This window comes from Gossypium hirsutum, chromosome D05 (genome assembly GCF_007990345.1).
Source record: "Gossypium hirsutum isolate 1008001.06 chromosome D05, Gossypium_hirsutum_v2.1, whole genome shotgun sequence".
NCBI classification, from domain to species: domain Eukaryota; kingdom Viridiplantae; phylum Streptophyta; class Magnoliopsida; order Malvales; family Malvaceae; genus Gossypium; species Gossypium hirsutum.
In genome coordinates this window covers 16,293-39,236 of record NC_053441.1, presented here as the reverse complement: position 1 = coordinate 39,236, position 22,944 = coordinate 16,293, and the positions used below count along the sequence as shown (strand labels likewise).

Here is a 22,944-nt window from a genome sequence, read left to right as displayed (position 1 = left end):
CCCACAGTAGACTCAACTAAATAATTAAGATGTGAAAAGAGCACGTAAATGTACCGAAGTGTGCAGAATCAATGAAATGCTCCGAAGAGCCACTATCACCGAATTGCGTTGAGGTGCCACTATCACTGAATTGCACCAAAGTGCCACAATCGTTAATTTGCACCAAAGTGTCGTTTGCACTATGCACGTTGAAAGTTTCCTAATGGCATGCCATCTATATTGTCATTTTCATTACCATTACTTATTAATTTTTTTTTTTTGAAAAAGGTTGCAGATTGGGCTTCTATTAAATAAAACACACTAACATAAAATAGTTTTTAAAAATAAAGAAAAGAAAGACCAGACATGGGACTTGGCCCATTCAAAAGAAACTAAATCATAAAAACTAAAGCTCCTAGGAAACCGTAAAAATCAAAACAAATCTAAAGCATTTATTGTTGCTTGCTCACTTGCCCAATCAGTGTCAGATCCATCGTCTTTTCATTTCAAATCTTCATTTTCTTTTTCAAGACGATTTCAATCTAGCAGACTTTAATTAATCTGTTTCTGCCCTCTCATATTCTCCTTATCTGCCTTCCTCCTCATTTTCGATTCAATCTGGTTCTCTTACCCTTTCACTTGCCGCTTGTTCTTCCGCCACTTCAGGGACCCCTACGACCAGGTAAACTCCTATCTTTCTCTTCAGCGTTTCCTTTGCTAGGATATGTGCAAGGCTATTTGCTGATCTCGGGATATATTCAAATCTGCATTCTTTAATTTTTAGCTTAAGTTAGTGAATATCATAGATATATGCACTTACCAAGGATTTATCTGGACTTTTTGCCTTGCATTTTCTTATAATTGAAAAAGAGTCACCTTCTATAATAACACTTTCCCATTTCATGTCAATGGCGAGTTGGAGAGCTTTCCGACATGCGACTGCTTCCGCCTCAAAAGCTGATGATATTCGGTGGTGATTCTTCGCACATGAGAGAAGAACTGTACCCTCTCTATCTCTGGCCACTATACCCACTGCCGATCTATTTTGTATATCGTCATAAGCTCCATCGAAGTTGATCTTAACAATCCGGTCAGGTGGCTTCCTCCATTTTTTGACAGTTATGGTAACTTTTGGTCTTCTTTTATCAACCTCATTTAACTCTGTTATGTAACTCTGAACATATCTTGCCATTTCTTTTCCAGATTTGCCCCCGTTCTTATGAACCCTAGCATTCCTATCTCCCCAGATAGCCCATAGTGCGCAGCAGAAGATCCGGCACTGGGATGTCGAACTCTTCGAGAAAACTCAGGTAAGCCATTGAGAGAATTAATTAATAGCATATAAAACTTCACATTCTTTACAATTTATTTATTATTTTCATGAAAATCAATATTCATTAAATTATCACTTTTATTTCACTTAGAACTAATTTCACAATCATAAACTATTCATTCAAACTCTCAATTCAAGTATTTTTATTTCACACTTTTAATTTTTATGCTATTTGCAAATTAGTTCTCTTTACATTAATTTCGCGACACTTAACTTTTGAACTTTTGCAATCTTTCCAATTTAATTATTGCTAACATATAATTCAATAATCAGTTTATCAATAACTATAAAAAAATTAGAGTAGCTCCCCCACCCCATTAGCAATTGTATGTAACTATGCATCAAAGTTTTTAGGCTTTTATCGCCGTCTTTCTGCTTCTATATCTCTCGCAACCATCGGTTCCATTTCCCATATTTGTTGGAAAACTCACTGGATGCGACGAACCGATGACGAACGGCCACCAGAGGCGGGAACAAAGAGGCGCTTGATTTTCTTGCTAAGGAATTTAAGCATGGTTGATAAGCGGGCGTTGAACAAAATGGGTTCTAATTTCTAAAGCTGTTGAAGATTGCATGTGAGAAGAGTTGCATGGTGTTTAGGATTTATTTTTTTAATATTTTTTTTCTGTATTTCCTTTTTTTTAATAAACTTTTGAAATTTTTAATAATTTCCTTTATTTTTATTTTTTAATATTTTTAAAAATTGTAATTAATTAATTATGCGACATATAAAACAAAATCCATCAATGCTTGAATGCTACATCTTCACATTTTCTATCTTTTTTCCGATAATTTGAAAAAAACACAAAATTCAAAGATTAAATAAAGTGCATAAAAATAAAAAGTGCTAACATTTTTGTATAGTATGTGGGTTAAAAGTGTTATATACCTTTAACCCGGGTAGGACTTCCACCAAAAGAGCCCGTCTAGGGCCCGACGGAGAAAGAAGTAGATTCCATTTGTGCAGCCCAAATATTCTTAGCCTAATGGCGTAGGATTCTTTGTTGTTTGGGCTGCTTAGGGAAGACATGATTACGCCGATATTATTAAATGACTGGACGGTGCAGTTGTAACATGAGATCTTATAAATATAATTATGCTTGTTTATTATATATATTAAATTTTGATTATGTTAATAATTTATGAGAATTGAATAAAAAAATAGTGTATAATATTAATTTTTTATGCTTTTTAAGATTTTAGTTTTTTAATAAATATTATATGCGAGTATATTTATCTAAGTGGTATGCTACGTCTCATTGATTTTATCAATTGCATTGATAAATAAAAATTTTTATTATTGAAAATGTCTAGTTAATTTTTTTGGTCATTTAGGGTTCAACTAAATTCATTCTTTTAATGCTTTAATTGACTTTTTTTACTAAAAATTTTTTTATCCTTAAGCTTAAATATAGTATTTTCTATATTTAAAATTTATAAATAAAATAAAATTATTCAAATGTAAATTTAATAATATAATAAATAATCTTTATATGCGAATCATATAATAAAAGATATTACATACAAATTTATATACATATTCTATAATAATATTAATTATGTTTATAAATTTTTATATATTAGATAATCACAAATGTTATCTATAAAAAGCACTTTTTAATTATATTATCTAAAGAAAATCAGTTGATACCAGAATTAAAATTATGCCAAAAGTTTTCAAACACGATACATATTAAATGATGCGGTACCTATACAGCATTGAAGTTCGAAATTCATCAATAACCATATGATAAATTTTTATAAACAAAAATAAATTAAATCATGAAATAAGAATTTATTTATATGTATTTCCATTTATTTTACCGTCTCAAAGAGTTATACCTCCGAAATCTCAACCGGGTTGCACTTCTTTCAAATGAATTAAGAATTAAGCGTAAGAACTAAGAATCTTTGTCAAGAATATCATTAAAAAACTTCTTTCCGGACGGGAAAGCCAAGTTGTCAGTCCTGCTGAATGCCCAATAATATAAAATGATAAAATATTATTGAAGAATTATAGTATATTTGTGCTATTTTCTTTGGATTCCTTTTCCATGGTTGGTTAAACAAAATCAAATGCAAATATTTTAATTCAAGAAAGGGGACCCCACTTTACTCGTTTTCAATAAAAAATTCCTGACCCATGCTCAAATTGGAATCAGATCCCGCTACGCTGTAAATATTTCAAACAATTCATATAATATTGGATAAATTAAAGGGAATACGATTTTTGGACTAAATTTTACAACAAAATCTATTTTGGTACAAATTTTTTCACTCTAGTTCTTAAATTTGATAATTAGGTCTATTTTAGTCCCTGAACTTGGACTATGTTAAGATTTGATGATTTAACTAATGTTACTGGCCATGACCAAATTCGACGAACCAAGAACTAATCGATATAATGGTCCAAACAAAGGAGCTGAACCGATTGACTCGAATATTGCTTGAAATTGATGAAAAAAATATGTCAAAAATGAACAGTTGATCATGTTGAACTGATTTAGTAAAAAGAATATTTTTCAATATTTTTAGATGTTATGAATTTTAAATAATTTATTTAATTATTGTTGGTCCGAGGATTGAACCATTCGAACTGATTCAATCAGAAACTAGTGGTCTGACTAGTTTTATCAGCTAAAATACTGAATGTGACATTCTAAAAATATATCACATCGTCACCTAAAATTTTATATAATAATTATTATTATTTTCAAGTGGCTATGCAACATAAACTCTGAGTGTCATATTGTCAAACTTTTTATGATTTTCAAATTTAGGGATTGAAATGGACTTAATTGTCAAATCTCAACACCAAAGTGGATCAATAAAGAGTATAGGTAATATAGGTCCATACCTACCATTTCAGTCTTCAACCAGTACTAAGTAGTCTAGGTTTCATTCTAGATAAAATCTCAGTACGTTTTAGCTGTTTTGATGTATTTCGACTTGTTTTGGCCAATATCAACTTGTATTGGTCTATATTGATTGATACAATATTTTGTTATTTTAAATCGAACTTTTAATTTTTTTATCTTAAAGAATTTAATTTTTATAATTGTATTTAAAATTAAACTACACTTATTTAATTAAATTATTGAATCTAATTAATTTTTTTTCTTTTCTAGGAAATCTGATTAACTATTTTAAAGTTTATATTTACATATAAATATATTTATATACACTTAATTAAAATATATTTACACGTTTATATAATAATATAATATGATATGATATATATTTATAATATCCAAAAGAAAAAATTACGATATAACAGTTGAATATTTGAGTGTTTTTTAAAGTTAATATTTGGGTTAATATTTTATATGTATCATGCGAGGATCAAGCATTTTTTTTTGTAAAAATGTTTATTTCTTTTAAGAAATCAAATATCATCTAATTTTTTTAAAAACAATACATATGAGTAAATTATGTTTATGATCACTTCAAAATAAAATTTGTTTTTATCTTAATCACTTTAAAATTTTATTTTTAATTTAAACATTCAAAGTAAAATAATGCTCGAAATAATCACTCGTTAAAAATTCAATTTTCCACCAACTATTGCTGACTTTGCATTCCACGTTTTTCACTTTTCAACAAAATAGTGTTTCAGAGTAAAACATGTCCAATAAAAAATACCATTTTTGAAACTCAAAAAGCTTTACACTGTTCCCCTGAATCTCAACGCGATTTCATCGTAGGCTCTTGTGGCGGCTTCAGCTGTATTGAATGTACCAAGCCAAACCCTCTTTGCTTTGTTAGGGTCGCGTATTTCCGCCGCCCATTTTCCCCACGGCCTTTGCCTAACCCCTCAATATCTTCTTCTCGGCTCACCTGCTTCAACTGAAGTCTCCATTGATGTGGTTGCCACCGTTGCAGCTTCTTCAATTATCGTTAAAAAATGGATTCATAAATTGGATAAATAAAATTGTTAAAGCTAATTGTTTCATTGCAGTTTTGACTTTTTACATGTTCTTCCCAAGCTGCTCTAATGGAAACTTGTTGAATTACACAAAAGTTTTACACTAATTCAAGTTGCTTGGACCGCATTCTGCTAGTGTTGTGACATTACCAATTATGTAATTTATATTTAATAAAAAAGGGTTTTGATAGAAAATAATAATAGATACCAGAAGTTGCAGGGGATGATGAAAGGGCATGAGAGCTTCTTTGAACCAAATGAGCAGTAACGTCGTCTTCACAACCTCTTTCTTCTTTTTTTTTTCAACAAAACTGTGTTTTACAGTCTGCCCAAAAAAAATACTATTTTTGAAACTCAAAAAGCTTCTATCTCTATCGTTGTTTACTCTGCAATCCATTATCAAATGGTTAAATTGAAAAAAAAATGTTTAAATGATCAAAATAAGATAAATTTTATTTTTCGAGTGACTAATGTAAAAAATTATATTTTGTAGTGAAATATGAGTATTAAATATTTTTAAAAGTAATTATGAAAAGTAAAAATGATCAATAAAAAAATAGAAATAAGTTTAAAACATAAATTTTTTTATCAAATTGGTATAAATAAATATTGATTCGAGAATAGTGTATAGAATTAATTTGTCATGAATTACACTATTATTTACATTTTTTTACATATAGATTTAGCTTGTTTAATAGTTAAACCAAAGCATTTTAATCTATATTTAAGTTTTCATGCTTAAAGTAGTAGTTTGTGTTTTTTTTAGTAGTTTTTATTACATTTTATATATCTAAACAATATTACATCGTATTGTAGAAAAAATCGGGAGCTAAAAATACATTTTCGAGCCGAAACTAATGTTTATGTTGTGGCACAAAGACACTAATGTTGCAACATCAAAGATAGAAGCAAAAACAAGTTCTAAAACGAAACTGCTTGGTATATCGCGACATAGTCGCGACACTATATTCGATATTGCAACACTGTAGGCTTATGTTGTAACATTGCTTCTGCGCGGCTCAAAAAATCCTTACACATAAAAGCTACGTTTTTTAGGGAAACTAAGAGTATATTTCTTAATAGAACTTTAAGTATTTAAAGGATAGTTTAGGCACTTTAATATTTCAAGTTTAGCCTATATAAAAGTCATTATAATTAGTTTAAACAGACAATTTGAGGGATTGATTCTTAAGTTTTTATTTCGTTCTTGATTTCTACTTAATTTATTTTGTGTTCTTATAATCAGAAGATCCTATTCCAAATGGAGACTTTTGCGAGCGATATTGTTTCAAAGCCACGCTTTTATCGGTAAATCTATGAACATCTCTTTCCTTTATTCTATTTTTTATATTTCTTTCTTTAACATTGTTAATTAAATGTTTGTGTAACTATTAGAATTAATTTATTGTAACACCCCTAACCCTTAATCGTCGTCAGAACAGGGTTACGGAGCATTACCAGACTTTACGAACATTTCATATCATTTAATACACATATCAGAAACCAATCACAATTCACTCACATTATCCCTTATATGAGCCCTCGAGGCCCAAAATATGCATTAGAAACAAGTTTGGACTAAACCAGAAACTCAGAGACTTTTTCTCAAAATTTCAAATTTTTGCCTAGGTGCAGAGGACGCACGCCCGTGTGGCCAGACCATGTGACTCACACGGCCAAGAGACACGCCCGTGTCTTAGACCGTGTAACTCTTTGACTTAGATCACGCGGCCAAGTCACACGCCTGTGTGCTAGGTCGTGTGCAAAAACCTGGGCATTCTATTTCTAAATTTTAAGATACAGAGAACTCACAGCCAGAACACACGCCCATATGCTAGGCATGTGTGTAACAGCCCGATTTTTGGGTCTAGTTGGAATAGTGGTTTCAGGACCACAAATATGATGAGGAAAATTTTATTTTAAAATTATGACATGGGTTGCATTATGATAGGAAGGTTGCAAGAAAATACTGATATGAAAATTTTATCGATTTAGTGATTAATTAAGGAAAGGACCTATTTGTATTAAATGTAGAAATTGAATTCTAGAAGTTAGAAGGGTTAAATAGTTATGAAATTCAAAACTAGAGGTCCTTATATGGTAAACAGACTATAAACCAAAAGATGGTAGATTTTTATGGATGAATCATCCATGGAATTTGAGAAAAAGAAAAGGACTAAACTGGAATTTGGGGAAATTAAAAGATGATAATTAATTACATGGACATATCATCTTTTTCTATCATCTTCTTCCCCAATATTTACATAGAAACCCTAGGAGACAGAGAAGAGACTTTCTTGGCATAAATTGGTAAGTAATCATGTCTCGTTTTTAATAATTTTTATATTTTTGAGATCGAGATAACATGTTCTCTTTATTTTGAGGATTTACTTGAAAAGTTGTCAAGGCATGGAAATTGTGTCATGGATGAACATGCTGAAAATTGAAAATTTATGGTGGAAATTGAAAGGTTGTTAGTAAATAAACAACTTTTACAAAGTGATTTTGGGTGAAATTGAGATTTAGGGACTAAATGATAAACTTGTGAAATTCAAAGGAAAAATTATGATTTTTGTGAAATCTATGAACTGTTATAAATACATATGAATTTTTTTTAGGATTGAAAAGGGGATTGAATTCCATGAATTTCATTTTTTGAGCCTAGGGACGAAATAGGAATTAATGAAAAGTTTAGGGGTGAAAATGTAATTTTTCCAAATAGTGATTTTTGAACTAAATTGAATAATGTGAGTGTTAAATAAGTTAAATGTATTGTTATAAATCAATAAAGACGAGAAATTGACCTTGATCGATAAAAAGAAAAGTGAGAAAAAGTGAAATTATGAAAGAGTACATTTAGCAACAAAACAGTTTAGACAGCAATAGGTGTGTGACTTTGAAAATTTACCAAAAATGATGGAAATTGAATTAGAGGCTGAATAATATATTAAATTGAAGCTGAATGAGTCTATTTTCACATAAAAGAAACAAAGCAAGCAAAAGAGTTATATATTTTGGGATATTTGAAGTTTAGTTAGACAGAGTCAGAATGAGTTTAGAATCTCCTGTTCTGACTTTGGAAAATTGTCAAAAATTGTACAAAAATAATTATGGGATAAATTTTATATGTTTAGAATACTCATTGAAACTATTTTCAATAGAAACAAACATAAACAATATCCTAAATCTTTATAATGAGATAATTAATTTTTAGTGAAGAAAGGTCAGAACTATCGAGCAGTGAAACAGGGGAAACTTTAAAGAATAAACCGTACTATTTGGATAAACCAAAAATTCTGAAAATTTTGTGGTAAAAAGATATGTGAATGTAGTTTCAGAAAAAATTAACGGATCTTAATTTGGAGCTTTTTAGCTCGAGATATAAATAAATTAGTGATTTTGACTCAGATGGAAAACTTGAATTTACATACAAGAAAATAGTGATAGTATGGAAAATGTTGTTTAAATGTGTTATACACATTAAGGATGTGGAATGGAGAGGAGGAGGAGGAAAATTGGGAAAATATATGAATGATTTGTGTATAATTGGTCATATGCTTGATTATAATTGATAAACGATGAAATAGAAATGATGCTTATAATTGTGCATTATTGGTCATGGTTTAAGCTCTTGTGTGAAAATAAAGTTTCATAGTATGTATGTGCATCAAACCATAACGAGTTTTAGATAGAATTACTATATTCTATTGCTTATAAGTAAATATTTCACAGTCAAATATTTTGCTTTCAATCCCTTAATGGCAATGAGGACAAAAGATCACAAAAATAGTCACAATCAATTCAATTTAATAACAAGAGTAACCAATAACTCAACCTCCCTTTTTTCATCCATTCAAAATAGATATTTATAGCAACAGTGATTTATATGAAATATAATCTTTTCTTCATTCACAATCTCAATATGATATCCATTATAAAGAGTATCTTTTAAAACTAATACATTAACCATCACAAATTTTGTGCTTTTTAGATATTGATATATTAGCTCTATTGGATCTTTCAACTAATTTTGTACTATCAAATATTGAAATAATATTTGTTTGTTTCAGAACCAAATAAGATAAATATTTTCTATCTATAATGATAGAATTCATTACTACATTCTCATATCCTTCCTTTGAATATTAACAGAAACAAAATATTTGGTCATATGCCACATATGTGGTCAATAATCTTTCATATCACATTGATAACATAGGTTATCTTTACCCTTTGAAGAGTTATTGAGAACTCTCATTGTTCTTACTGGTCCATGATTATATCTTTTATTTTTTTATCTTTGCATTTACTTCGGGGAATGCAACAAATCTGGTAGGACAGACGTCCAACGCCTCCATTGATTATTTATTTTTTAATCACCATCGCAAAACATGTATGGATTTCAAATCAAAATCTATCTATTATAATTAGTCTCAAATTATAATAAACATGATATAATAAATCATAATAAAATATACCTGAGATTCTTTAACATCATTATTATCACCCTAGCTATTATTATGAGCACTATTACAAGTAGTAAAAGAACTTTGTTTTTGTAATAATATTTATAATCTAATAGAAAAAAATCATTTAATAAGAAAAATTAAAATTTTCGTGTACGATGCTTGAAAGTTATCCCTACACATTGTACCAAATTTTAATACCACATATATGTTTTAAAATCTTTTGATGCTCTAATCAAATATTTATAAATTCAATTTAAAAGGTATAATACAATAATTTCAAGCATATTTAATAACAATAATTTAATCATCAAAATTTAGATACTTTGACAAAAAAATGAGTTGGAAATTTGTTGGTAAAAGTATCACAGATGCCCCTGTATATTATGAGTTAGATTGCATTTTATTTTTGTACTTAAAAATGAATAAATTAATTCATGTATGTTAGATAAAAGAGCAAACATATCATTTTTTGTTAAAAATTTCATCTATTTTTATTTTTATAAATTGACATGATAAAATAATTAGATAGTTATGTGTCACGTGTACCTAAAATGACTAATTTTTAATAGTATAAATAAATAAAATTTTTAATTAAATGATTAACTTACTATTTAATTTTTAATTAGATAGTGACTAATTTATCAATTTCTAAATAGAAATAAAATATAATATGATTTTTAATATAAAATTCCCGTGATACTTTTATCAAATTTATTTGTTTGCATATGAAATGGAAAAAGATAATGATGTGTACCAATTTAATTGACTTGTGAGAAATGTTTATATAATAAAATTTCCCATTTTTGTAGTTTAAAAAGAAAAAAACATCAATATACATTGATTATAATATTTTCAGAATCCATTATCATCCCTATCATGGGACTTAAGACACATGGTTTCTCTCTGTTATTGCCTCAGTGTAATTAGGGAGAAAAAGGCCGAGTATCTGGACAATTGTGGACCTGACTATCCTTTCAAAAACGACAAACGATGCTCGTGTGCCTACAGTAGTCCCCTTTGAAAATTGTTTTTGTCTCACTATTTCCATCACTTTTTTCACCACTTTCCCACAAATTTTTTCTTCCCCTAAAATCCAAAATTCTAAAAGTATTGCTTAAAAAAAAGCCTTGGGAGGAGAATACTAACACCCCCCCCCCCCAAAAAAAAATGTAATATTTGATTTTCAATTGGGAGAATTTCAAGAAAAGGTGCCAAAAAGTGTTGTAGTTATCTTATCTCTTTTTTTTTAAGTTATCACGGTCCAGAATAATTGTAAGGTAATAACAATTTGTATAGTTAGTATATAAATGAAACGAAAATTATTTTAATGCTTCTACCGTTCAATGATTATAGAATCACCACTGGTAGAGTTTATGTGAGAAATCTGTTTATAAAAAATTAAATAAAAATTTAAAATATTTCTTTTAGTTTCTCTATATATTTATTAGAGTGAATTTAGTAATTGATTTTTTATATTTGATAAGCTCGATAAATATTTATTATAAATTTTAAAATTGCTCCAAATTTAAAATAATTTTCTATTAAGGTAAAAAAGACTTATGTCATTTCATTTAAGTTATAAAATAAAAAAATTTAAAATTATTTTATTTTAAGTTTAAATTTTATTATGTGTTAAATTTTATTTATTTTATAAAAAATAAAAAAATTAAAAATAAAAAAAATTATAACTTATTTCATAAAAATATAATCTTTTAATCGTTTATTGAATTAAGTAATATCGAATTAACTCATAAAAATCAAAATTTTATTCATTATGAACATATATTCATAATCTTTTAAAAAATCAAAATTTTTATTCATAAAAAATGTTGATTATCAATATATTATATGAAGACAAATACGAATAAAAAAAAAGCGAATAACATAAGCGGGTACTTACTAAATTTTTGTTGGCAGCAGAAACATGGTTCAAATCCTTCTTGTTATTCCATTCCTCATTTGTTATATGTGAAAAAATTTAAAAACGATATAAACTTTTAGGTTTTATAAAAATATTAAATAAAATCAATATTTAATAATTTTTTAGTAAATTTCTTAAATAATCTTTTAGTAAATAAAATCCATTCAAATGACAAGTTAAAAAATGATAATACCATCATAATTGAGTAAACTCAAATATGTGATATTCAAAATCCTATTGAAATCATAAAAGTGAATAAAAAATATTGATTCTAAAGATTGATTGTATAGTACTAATTTTTAAAATTATTCTATTACCTTTTTATTTATTTATTCATTGACATCTGGTTTTTGAGAGAGAGAAACCATAAGCTGGTGGGGGAGAGAGGAAAATGAAGGAAAAAAAAAAAAAGGTGGGGAGAGGGTGTGAAGAGAGAGAAATAATTTAATTTGGATTCTAGTGGAAAGTCAGGAAAAATCACTTCTTCAAAGTTTAAGGGACTTTTAAGGGTTCAATTCAGCTCCAACTTTCTCCTTCGCTGCTTTTGGTTTATGGTTGTCGATACCGCTGCTTGAAATCTAACCACCCTACACTGCACGAGGGGTGCTTAGGATATCGAGCATTAGACCATACAGAAAAGAGGAAAATAGTTTGGGTTTTTAGCAAAAAAAAAAAATGGGGGATGTGCATTTTAGCAGAGAGAGGGCAGGAAAAGTAGTGGTGCTAATTTTTTTCTGGATGCTGAGTTTGATCTCACTATCTTGCGCGGCTAGGCTAAGTGTGTCGAGACAGAAGCTCCAAGTGCAAAACCACTTGAACCGCTTGAACAAACCGGCTGTTAAAACCATCCAGGTAAACTTTTCTTCCATTATTGTTGGTTTGGTTCAAGGCCTTTTCGAAAATGAGCCCTAAAATCACTTAAGGGAAATGCTTCTTTCTGTTTTGATCTAATCTTCTGCCCCCCTTTTTTTTTTACAAAAAAAGCAAGCCATTTGGGGTCTTTAAAAGTAATTTCATGTTAATCCTGTGAACCAGCCTTGATTTATTCTTTTCTTTAGCAAATTTGACAGCTACCAAACGGGAAATAAATACAGATGTTTGTTGGTTTTCCGTGAAAATCAAGTGTTTTTTGGAGCTACCATTCTATCCGTGCATTACAAACAATGTCTTATTTATCCAAACTCTTTTGTGCATAAATTAGTAGTAGTAAAAATAGTATGTGTTGAGAATTTTAACAAATGGTGTAGTTTTGTTTTGAATGGTGGTGTACAGAGTCCGGATGGGGATATTATAGACTGTGTTCACCTCGCTCGTCAGCCAGCTTTTGATCATCCTTTTCTCAAAGACCACAAAATTCAGGTCCGTTCTTTGGCTCCTTTTTCCATTGTTGTTGTGCAATGGGCAGCTTTTCCATGTAGTTGGTATTAGGAAGGATTGAATTTTGTGTTTTGCGTTTTGATGCATTAGATGAGGCCTAGTTACCACCCAGAGGGTCTTTTTGACGAGAACAAGGTCTCTGACACTGAGAAACCCAAAAAGGGCTCGAACCCCATAACTCAGTTGTGGCACATGAATGGTAAATGTCCTGAAGGAACCATTCCCATCAGAAGAACTAAGGAAGAAGATGTTCTGAGGGCAAGCTCAGTTAAAAGTTATGGTAGGAAGAAGCATAGGGCCACCCCTCAGCCCAGGTCTGCAGATCCCGATCTCATCAATGAAAGTGGTCATCAGGTAATATACAGGTGTTTCTTTTATCCGCTTAACAATTTAACTCATTCATGTTTATTATCATTTTTATTTTTACTTCTGTTATGATTGTCTTGTTGGGGGCGATTAGCATGCAATAGCATATGTGGAAGGGGATAAGTATTATGGAGCTAAAGCAACCATAAACGTTTGGGAACCCAAAATACAACAGCCTAACGAGTTCAGCTTATCCCAGTTGTGGATTCTTGGAGGTTCTTTTGGTGAAGATCTTAATAGTATTGAAGCTGGTTGGCAGGTAAGTACTATAGTCGTTTTGCTCTGAACAATTGGTCTACCTGGTTTCAATTTTTTATGTGCCAGCCATTCATTTTAATTCTTATAAAAGGTGTATGCATGTCAATACAAACAGGTTAGCCCAGATCTCTATGGTGACAACAATACAAGACTTTTCACCTATTGGACCGTGAGTCTACTGCTTATAGTTTTTCACATTTTCCCTTAGATTAATGGTCATATTTCTCAGTATTTATTAGGATTTCCTCACACCGTTTCATGGTTAATGTGTGTTACAGAGTGATGCATATCAAGCTACAGGCTGCTACAATCTCCTCTGTTCTGGTTTCATTCAAATTAACAGTGAAATAGCAATGGGGGCAAGCATATCTCCTGTTTCTGCTTATCGAAATTCCCAATATGACATCAGTATACTTGTATGGAAGGTAAAAGGGAAAAAAAGGTTCAATTATTAAGATTCTGAACACTGATGATAGTTCATTATTATGATTTTAAAAACTAGCCAAAGGAGGATTGGTACTGCCAACTATGCATGTGAGCATGAATGGAATTTGTCCTTTGAAACGAGCTAACTTCGCCTTATGAAATGCATTATTATATTTTTGCAATACTAGCAGCCAAAACAGTGCCTCTCTCTCGCTCTCTCTATATATATATAATTGAGGGTTAGGAGACCAGAAGAAACACAGTGGCGATTCAGAGGTTCTATAATCTTTTGCGTGATCTTTCTGGTTCGTTTGTAAACTTTATGTGATTGGTTGGGATTGCTTGCGCCTACCCATTTATTTTACTGCCACAACATCTCTTGCATCCTTATTTTTGGTTTTTTACATAATAAATGTGCTTATTGGCGCGGTTTTCTTAAAAACAGTGGCTTTACAAGTAAACTGCCCTTGCTTCTGCTATGCATCTAAATCTATGTTATGAACATGACGTATTTAACTGTGTGGGAAACTGCTTTGTAGGATCCTAAGGAAGGGCATTGGTGGATGCAGTTCGGTAATGACTATGTGTTGGGTTATTGGCCTTCCTTCTTATTCTCCTACTTGGCAGACAGTGCTTCGATGATTGAGTGGGGAGGTGAGGTTGTGAATTCAGAACCAGATGGTCGTCACACTTCCACTCAAATGGGCAGTGGCCGTTTCCCCGAAGAAGGTTTTGGCAAATCTAGTTATTTCAGGAACATACAGGTTGTCGATGACTCCAATAATCTCAAGGCTCCCAAAGGGCTTGGCACCTTTACAGAACAATCAAACTGCTATGATGTACAAACAGGGAGCAACGGGGATTGGGGCCATTACTTTTATTATGGGGGCCCTGGTAAAAACCCCAATTGTCCTTAAGAGCAAGAGGGAAAAGCACCTTTTTCTTTTTGGCGTTGTGTTTTCTACCCTTGTTCCCGTGTATCATTCAAACCGTAGTGTACTGTCTCCTCTTCTATATCTTTTTGGTTTTTACTATTAGGTTGGGTTAGTAACCTCTCTAGCGGGAAAATTAGTTTTGACTCTGGTTGTTTTACTTGAAAAAGATCCCATCCCATGTAAGTGGTCTGGAATTCGGCCAAGTTTCTGAAAAAGCCAAAGAGGAACTGGCCTTTGTTGTTACTCTTTGTAATTCTATTTCTTTGTTTACTACTTTCTCGGAGCGGTTTGGTTTGTTATTGTTAATGAATGGAGCTCTTTAAAATATTGCTCTCGCCTCACCACAAATAATACTTGAATCCATTTCCATTCTATGAATTACATTCACTGTTAAGAAGCTTGACGTGTTACTCAAAGCCAACAATTATTTCGGGTTGAGAACCATAGTGATGGGATGGTGGGTCCCGCGTACGTTACCTGTAATTTTTTTAGCTCATCAGAATTTGGTACTATTTGAAAAAGCTCGTTTGTAATTGTATTGATAATGGGAGGTGCTGCATGTGAGTGGATGACAGTGCTTTTTCCATCCCATCACTGATGATGACCCGGCCTTTTTCTTTTGTAAAGCTAGCCAACCCCACCCAACTTCCCAAAAAGCCCCCATCACGGTCACTAATGCATTAAATCCTATTGTCTATTCCTTTAAATTAGGCTAGCTGCGGTTTGGATTCCTTTCATCATATTTATGAGTACAATAACCACTTAAACTTTTCCTTTTTTTTTTTCTTTCAAAATTTACTCGAATAAATTAATTATTTAAGAAAATAATTTAGATGTAAAATCTTGTATAAAAATGACAATTTTTTTATAATGCATATTAGTATCGACAATCTCACCGTCAGTATCACCTGCCATCATCCCGTAGTAATTATCCGGTCTATTAAAAATGAACTTTTTTTGGGCCGACATTGTGTTCTCTGGCATTACTATGTATTTTTTTTCAACTACACCTAAAAATACGAGTATTTCAGTATTAAAAAAAGAAAAAAATATATATATTTTTTCATGTTGCTGGCACTGGTGAGTTTAATTTTTTTTTGTGTCGAAGTTGTCCTTGCCAACACCTTTTTTCAATTTTTTTTTTGGGTACCGGTGTTGAATTGAATGAGAAGAGAGATTTGAAGAAAAAACACAATATCAATAGAGAAGAAGCACTAAATATTTGAGAAGAAAAAGAAAATATTTTTAAATTTAATTTATTTATCATAGTACTTAGTAAACAAAAAATGTAGTGCAACCTTCCATTTTCTTCTTCACTGTTGGATTTTTTTTTTCATCTTCTTCTTCTCTTGTTTTCTTTGCCTACTAGTACTATTATAAGTAAACTAAATTCAAAAGCTTTTTCTTTTTCTTCTTAAATATTCAATGCTTTTATCTTTACAGGCAGTGTGTTATTTTCTTCAAATATATTTTCTCATGCAACTGAAGGTGTAAGAGTCACATTATCTAAAACTTAAAGAAGAACCAAGTTGGTTTTGGTAGAAGGAATATATACCCAATATTATAACATTTAATTTGGCTAAACAAACAAACCTCCCAAACTAGCCTACTTGAAACAGAAACCTTAGAAATTCTGGGCAAGTTGTGACAATTTTAAATGTTTTAAGCCCCAAGTTCTTAGGTATTTGGTTACTCTTCTTAATGAAACGAAGTTGCTTTTTTTCAAAATTACATTTGAACTTTAAATTAATATCCTTAAAATCACCCAATTTTTGAAAGAGCATAGAGTTTGGATGGCTTGAAATGAGATAAAAAGTTAACAAAATTCTTATATATAGAATAAAATTATTTTTGATTTTATTTTATTTTAATATTATTGTTGGTCATATTATGTTTTATTAAGTTAAAAATCATATTAAATTAATTTCCAATTTTTAAAATTTTTAAATTTATATATATTATAAAATTGTAGAATTATCACACTTGTTTAATTACTCAGGAAATTACCGCACAACTGAAATGTTTTGGAATCGAAACCTTAAATTGAAATTGAAATCGAAAGTCTAAACTAAAGTTGAATCTAAAACACTAAACTGAATCCCTTAACTGAAATCTAAGTCGAGACCCAAACCAAAAGGCTTTCAACATACTTGGGTAATTAAATTTAAGGCATTTTAACCATCTATTGTTGTTCATTCTAGTCCAACTTTAATTAGTTTCTATTGTATGAAATGAGATTTTTCCATTGTTATGTTTATGTAGCCAAATTGAGTTCTATGTTAAAAGAACTAAGTTCCAAAAATAGTCTACTTGAAACTGAAAATTTAGAAATTCTGTACAAGTTGAGACGATTTTCAATGTTTTAACCCCCAAAATCATAGGCTTTTGGTTACCCTTTTCAATGAAACTAAATTTATTGTTTTAGAATTACATTTGAGCTTTAAATTATTATTCTTATAACCACCAAATTTTTGAAAGAGGATAAAGTTTTGATGGCTTTAAATGAGTCAAAAGTTATGGAAGTTCTGAAATATAGAATACAGACATATTCGATTTTATTTCATTGTAAAACTATTGTTGGCCAAGATATGTTTTAATAAGTTAAATATCTTATTAAATTAATTTTCAAAATTTCTTGTTTAATTTTTATATTTATACATATTACAAAACTATAGAATTACCGCACTTATTTAGTTACTCAAGAGGTTATCGCACAATCGAAATGTCTTGGAATCAATATCCAAAATTGAAACCAACACCAAACCCCCAAACAGAAATTGAAATTAATACAGCAAACCAAAACCCAATATGAACCTAAATTGAAACACCAAACTTAAGGCTTTCAACATATTTGGGTAACTAAATTTTAGTATTTTTAAAAACATCTATTGTTGATCATTTGTAACACCCCTTACCCGAGACCGTCGCCAGAATCGAGTACGAGATGTTATTCAATTTAACTTACCAATTCGGAGTATAAAAATTTGCTTTTAAAATTAAATTCACTGTTTACAACAAAACTGTCCACCTGCGCGACCGTCACTAATTTAATTATAACTCAAGTTACTAAACTTGAAATTTAAATCCGTAAATTTTCTCTGAAACTAGACTCATATTCCTACTTATCATAAAATTTTCAGAATTTTTGACTTATCCAATTAGTACAGTTTATTCATTAAATTATCCCCTGTTTCACAGCTCGACAGATCTGACCTCTTTCCACTAAAAATCAATTATCTCTTTGTACAAAATTCATATAAGGTTACCGTTTATTTCTTTTGAAAATAGACTCACTAAGGAATCTATACATATAAATTATGACCTATAATTATTTCTTTAAAATTTATAATAATTTTCCAAAGTCAGAACAGGGGACTTCAAAAACCATTCTAACCCTGTCTCACTAAAATTAAAATATCTCAGACTATAGAATTCCTTTTCCTACACCGTTTCTTCCATGTAAAAATAGACTTGATAAGCTTTAATTCTATATATCATTCACTCTCTAATTCCATTCCTACTATTTATGGTGATTTTTCACATCATGTCACTGCTGCTGTCAAAGAAACTGCTTCTTTGAATTAATTACCATTTTAACATACATAACACCAAAACATAATCTTTACTAACCATTTCAATAGCTACTCTTAGCCATATCATATGAACATACTCAAAATGATTAAGACTCTATACATGCCATAGTTTAAACATTTTGAAAAGCACATAATATCGAGATGATTATGATAGTGTGATACGAGCTCCGACGATCCCCAATTCGATCAAGTTCAAATCACTATAAAACAAAGGAAAGAAAGAAAGGTGTAAGCTATAAATAGCTTAGTAAGTTACATGTAAATAATAGGTACTCATTTAATAAATAACACTTTTAGCATATAACTAATCAAAACATTCCTTAGCAATTTCAATCTCTTACACATGCACAATCTTACCAATTCACTTTCATATACATTTTCACACTTAACATTTATCACATATGTTCATTCTTTCAATTGTACCTGCATACACACTTCATTTCATATTCACTTTAACTCATTATTAATCCCGTTGAACACTCGGAATATACACAGATACGTAGAGATTTAGCACATAAGTGCAACACTAATATGTAGCCGAAGCTACCACTGTTATGTAGCCGAAGCTACCACTGAAACGTAGCCGAAGCTACCACTGATCAATAACACTGGAAATGTCCACGGGCCTGCTCACACAAGCTGTCAGGTGTCTGCAACACATGCTAGATCACCCAGCACCCGGGACTCACTGTAACACTGTAACACTGATCTCTAGTGACATGTCACTTGTATCCACTTCTATTCCTAAGTTCAACCGGGAATTTACACTTAACACTTTATTTTAAACACTTTATCACTTGAATAATTCATGAACAATTTTCCTTCCACATTCAATAATGATTCACATATCAAATAAAATTCACAATTTATAAAATATATTACTATTATTTACACATAACTTACCTCGGATGCAAAACGACTATTTTTGTAATTTAGTCGATAACTTTCTCTTTTCCCCGATCACTTGCACTATTTCTTCTTTCTTGATCTATATTAACACAATTTAATACATTTTATCAACATTTCATTCAAATACAATTCATACACAACATTTTGGCAAATTTACATTTTCCCAAAACTTTTCAAAATTCCATTTTTGTCCCTAAGCTCGTAAAAATAAAATTCACTAAATTCTTAAATTTCAAACTTCACTAAATCATATTTCATGCTCATAACAGCCCTCAATTTCACAAAATCACAACTTTATGCACACTTTACCATCTTTCACAATTTAGCCCTTTTTCAACATTTTCATTGAAATTCATCTAGTAAAACTTGTAATTAACACTTCAAACATTCATTACCTAACATCACTAATCAATTTACAATTATATCATGAATGAGTCAATTTTTAAACTTCAATTTCATTTAAATTAAATAGTAGAAACATGAAATTCAAGCATCAATAAGCATAGAAATACGAAAATAATTAAAAACGGGGCAAGAAATCACTTACAATTGAGTTTAGAAAAATCAAGAACCCTAGCTATGGTAACATGAAAATTTCGGCAGCAAGCTTCAACTTTTTAAGAAGATGAACACTTATTTTCACTTTATGTTGTCTTTTATTCAATTTGGACAAAAATGCCCTTGACCCATTACTTAGATATTTTTCTAGAAATACCCTTTTGTGTCCATAACACTAATTTATGGTCTAATTGCCACATAAGCACTTCCAATTTCATGCAATAATTCAATTAAGTCATTTAATCACTAATTAGACACACTTTTCATTTTTCTCGATTTAGTCCTAAAAATTCAATTAGGCACTAAATCATTAAAATTTTCTATTCATATTTTCACACAATATTTCAATCAATCAGTAACTAATAAAAATTTATAAAATAAAACTATTTCACTTTGGATTTGTGGTTACGAAACCACTATTCCGATTAGGCCCTATTTCGGGCTATCACATCATTCTAGCCTAACTTTAAGTAATTTCTATTGTATGAAATTTGATCTTTCCATTGGAATGTTTTGCTTGCCAAATTGAGTTCTGTGTTTAAAAAACTAATCTCCTAAAGTAGCCTACTTGAAACAGAAAACTTAGAAATTCAGGGCAAGTTGTGACGATTTTCAATATTTTGAGCCCAAAAACTTAGGCTTTTGATTACTCTTTTTGATGAAACAAAACTTCTTGTTTTAGAATGGAGAAGGAAGAAAATGAGTAAATCGTGAAATATAAAAAAAATAAAAAAGGAATCGTGATTTCGATTTGACTCATATCAACTCATTTAAGCATGGTTAGGCATTTTTCTAGTCTCACTCGAACAAGAGGCCTGAGATATTACTCCCATTGTGCAACGACCCAATTTAATCGTTGTCTGAAAATATTAGCTCCAAATCGAATTTCTTAAATTGAATTAATGGGAATACTAATCGACGAATTTATGTATCGAGTATGAAGTTATAATATCGAATTATTAAATAATTAAATTGAGAAAGTTGTTAATTATAGTAGAAGGATCACAAGTGAAATTCGATTGAGGAAATGTTTGAGATGTTAAGTGGCAATTGAACCAAGGACCAAATAATTATTTAACCATCCTTAATTCATTATTAGTGGAATGGAATGATATTTCCCATCCATGTACACGATGCTAGTTAACTTTAGATCATGTCCATCCATTATCGTACCATAATTCACTAAGATAAGTGAATTTTATTTGATTTTTTTTTGTGGATTCTTGATCATTCAAGCTAATTAGCATATTCAACCCAAGTGTTAATTTCTCATTTGTGGAGTTATTTCAAGGTGACATGGTTGAGTTTTTAGTGAAATTGACACTTGAAGTGAAGAATTGATGAATGCTATACTTAGATTATATTAAGATCGTGTTGAAACACACTGGAAGTGTTGAGTTAAGCTTGAATTTAAGATAAGTTTTTTAGTTAATTATATGTTATTAGGGATCAAATTGTAGAGAATGAAAGTTATTGGACATAAGTGTCGTGAATTGATAGCTTGAAGTCCCTAAAGCATGAGTTAAGAAAATAATAAATAATGAGTTACGAAAATTTTGGACATTGAAGTCGGGACTTAATTCTAAAAGTGTGCAATTATTCTTGGTTGTTGGCTATACATTTATTGAATGTAAATAATATCATTTTTGAAAACAAAATATCGTATGTAGTGGAGACGAGATTGGATTGTCGAGGGGCAAAGGCGAAAATATTGATGTTAATTATTGCTTTGTGTAACATCCGCAAAATCTCCTTAATCGTAACAGTGTTATTTTGAGCAAGTACGAGTCTTATTTTTTAAAATAAATAAAATGTGATTTATTATTGCTAGTAGAGAAGATAGTAGAAGATTAGAGAAAATTCAAAAAACTGATATATTGAGAAATATTAATTTAGGGTATAGGCTAAATTATAAGGTTTTCCAAGCTGTATGGTCAAAGTGAGAAAATTAGACTATGAAAAGAATTAAATTGAATTAGTAGTGCGATGTGTAAGGATAAAGAGTAAGTGGATAAGTAACATGGATAGATCTTTATTATTAAGTTATAATATTTTATTATCTATAATTATTATTACATTACAACAATTATTAAAGGTTATTACAAGCTAAAAATCACCAAATTTTCATAGCAAACATTAGTTAAATCAAGTTACTCATAGACTAGAAAATATAGATAGTGTGAGAAACACAAATTCTAAGATAAAATTTTCATGATTTAAAATTAGTATCATGTTTATTTTAGTTTCTTGAGCATGAAAGTGAAATTATGCATATGTAAACAAATTACACAAAAGAAGTTGTAAGGAGTGTAGAAAAGGGGGAAAAAAAGCAAATAAAGCTTGAAAGAAATAAAGCCTAGATAAAATTTGTAAATACATTTTGAATTCTTTTTATCATGTAAACAAATTAGATGTAAAATAAAAACTAATTTGATAGCTATGTGAATTTGAGATGTAAATGATGAGAAGTTAATTATTGATAAAAATTGTAACACCCCTAATTCGTATCTATCGTCATAATAGGGTTATAGAGCATTACTGGAGTTTACAAATTAATTTACAAACATTTCATTTCATCAAGCATTCATATTTATAACCAATAAAAATTAAAACATTAATGAGCTAAAGTTGGCCAATTTAACTTTTTGACATTTTTACAAATTTACCCTTAAAATTATACTTTTATTCAATTTAGTCCCTGAACTTAAAACATGCAAATTAGCCATTTTAAATGAAAACTCATGCTAGTTGAATAATTATATATTTTCCTCCTCCTCCTCTCCATTCCACATCCTTAATGTATATAACATGCTTATATGTAACATTATCTATAATTTCACTATTTATTTATATGTTCATTCAAAGCTGTCCACTTGAGTCATAGTCACTAAATTA

At 30.0% G+C, this 22,944-nt stretch overlaps 1 protein-coding gene and 1 long non-coding RNA gene across 4 annotated transcripts; both read left to right on the top strand.

The window, feature by feature from the left end:
* Positions 1 to 262: 262 nt before the first annotated feature.
* On the top strand, positions 263 to 2,067 carry LOC107907391 (uncharacterized). 3 transcript variants are annotated; one of them, XR_001686896.2, is made up of 3 exons: positions 290 to 1,103; positions 1,183 to 1,289; positions 1,667 to 2,067. It is a non-coding gene; the product is annotated as an uncharacterized lncRNA (long non-coding RNA). The 3 variants fall into 3 exon arrangements; XR_005913494.1 differs by having other exon boundaries at positions 412 to 661; positions 896 to 1,103; positions 1,183 to 2,067; XR_001686895.2 differs by having other exon boundaries at positions 263 to 1,103; positions 1,183 to 2,067.
* Positions 2,068 to 11,918: 9,851 nt separating this feature from the next.
* On the top strand, positions 11,919 to 15,262 carry LOC121217390 (uncharacterized). The gene is made up of 7 exons (XM_041092932.1): positions 11,919 to 12,479; positions 12,900 to 12,986; positions 13,095 to 13,358; positions 13,465 to 13,629; positions 13,744 to 13,797; positions 13,907 to 14,053; positions 14,594 to 15,262. Exons 1-7 carry the CDS (start codon positions 12,303 to 12,305, stop codon positions 14,969 to 14,971), a joined length of 1,272 nt encoding a protein of 423 aa, XP_040948866.1. The 5' UTR covers positions 11,919 to 12,302; the 3' UTR covers positions 14,972 to 15,262.
* Positions 15,263 to 22,944: the final 7,682 nt, after the last annotated feature.

Excerpts from the sequence above, each read along its gene's own strand:
- LOC121217390 (XM_041092932.1), top strand. The coding sequence starts at position 12,303 with ATGGGGGATGTGCATTTTAGCAGAGAGAGGGCAGGAAAAGTAGTGGTG. Across the intron at positions 13,630-13,743 it reads GTATTGAAGCTGGTTGGCAG|GTTAGCCCAGATCTCTATGG; the intron begins GTAAGTACTATA and ends CAATACAAACAG. Across the intron at positions 13,798-13,906 it reads GACTTTTCACCTATTGGACC|AGTGATGCATATCAAGCTAC; the intron begins GTGAGTCTACTG and ends TGTGTGTTACAG.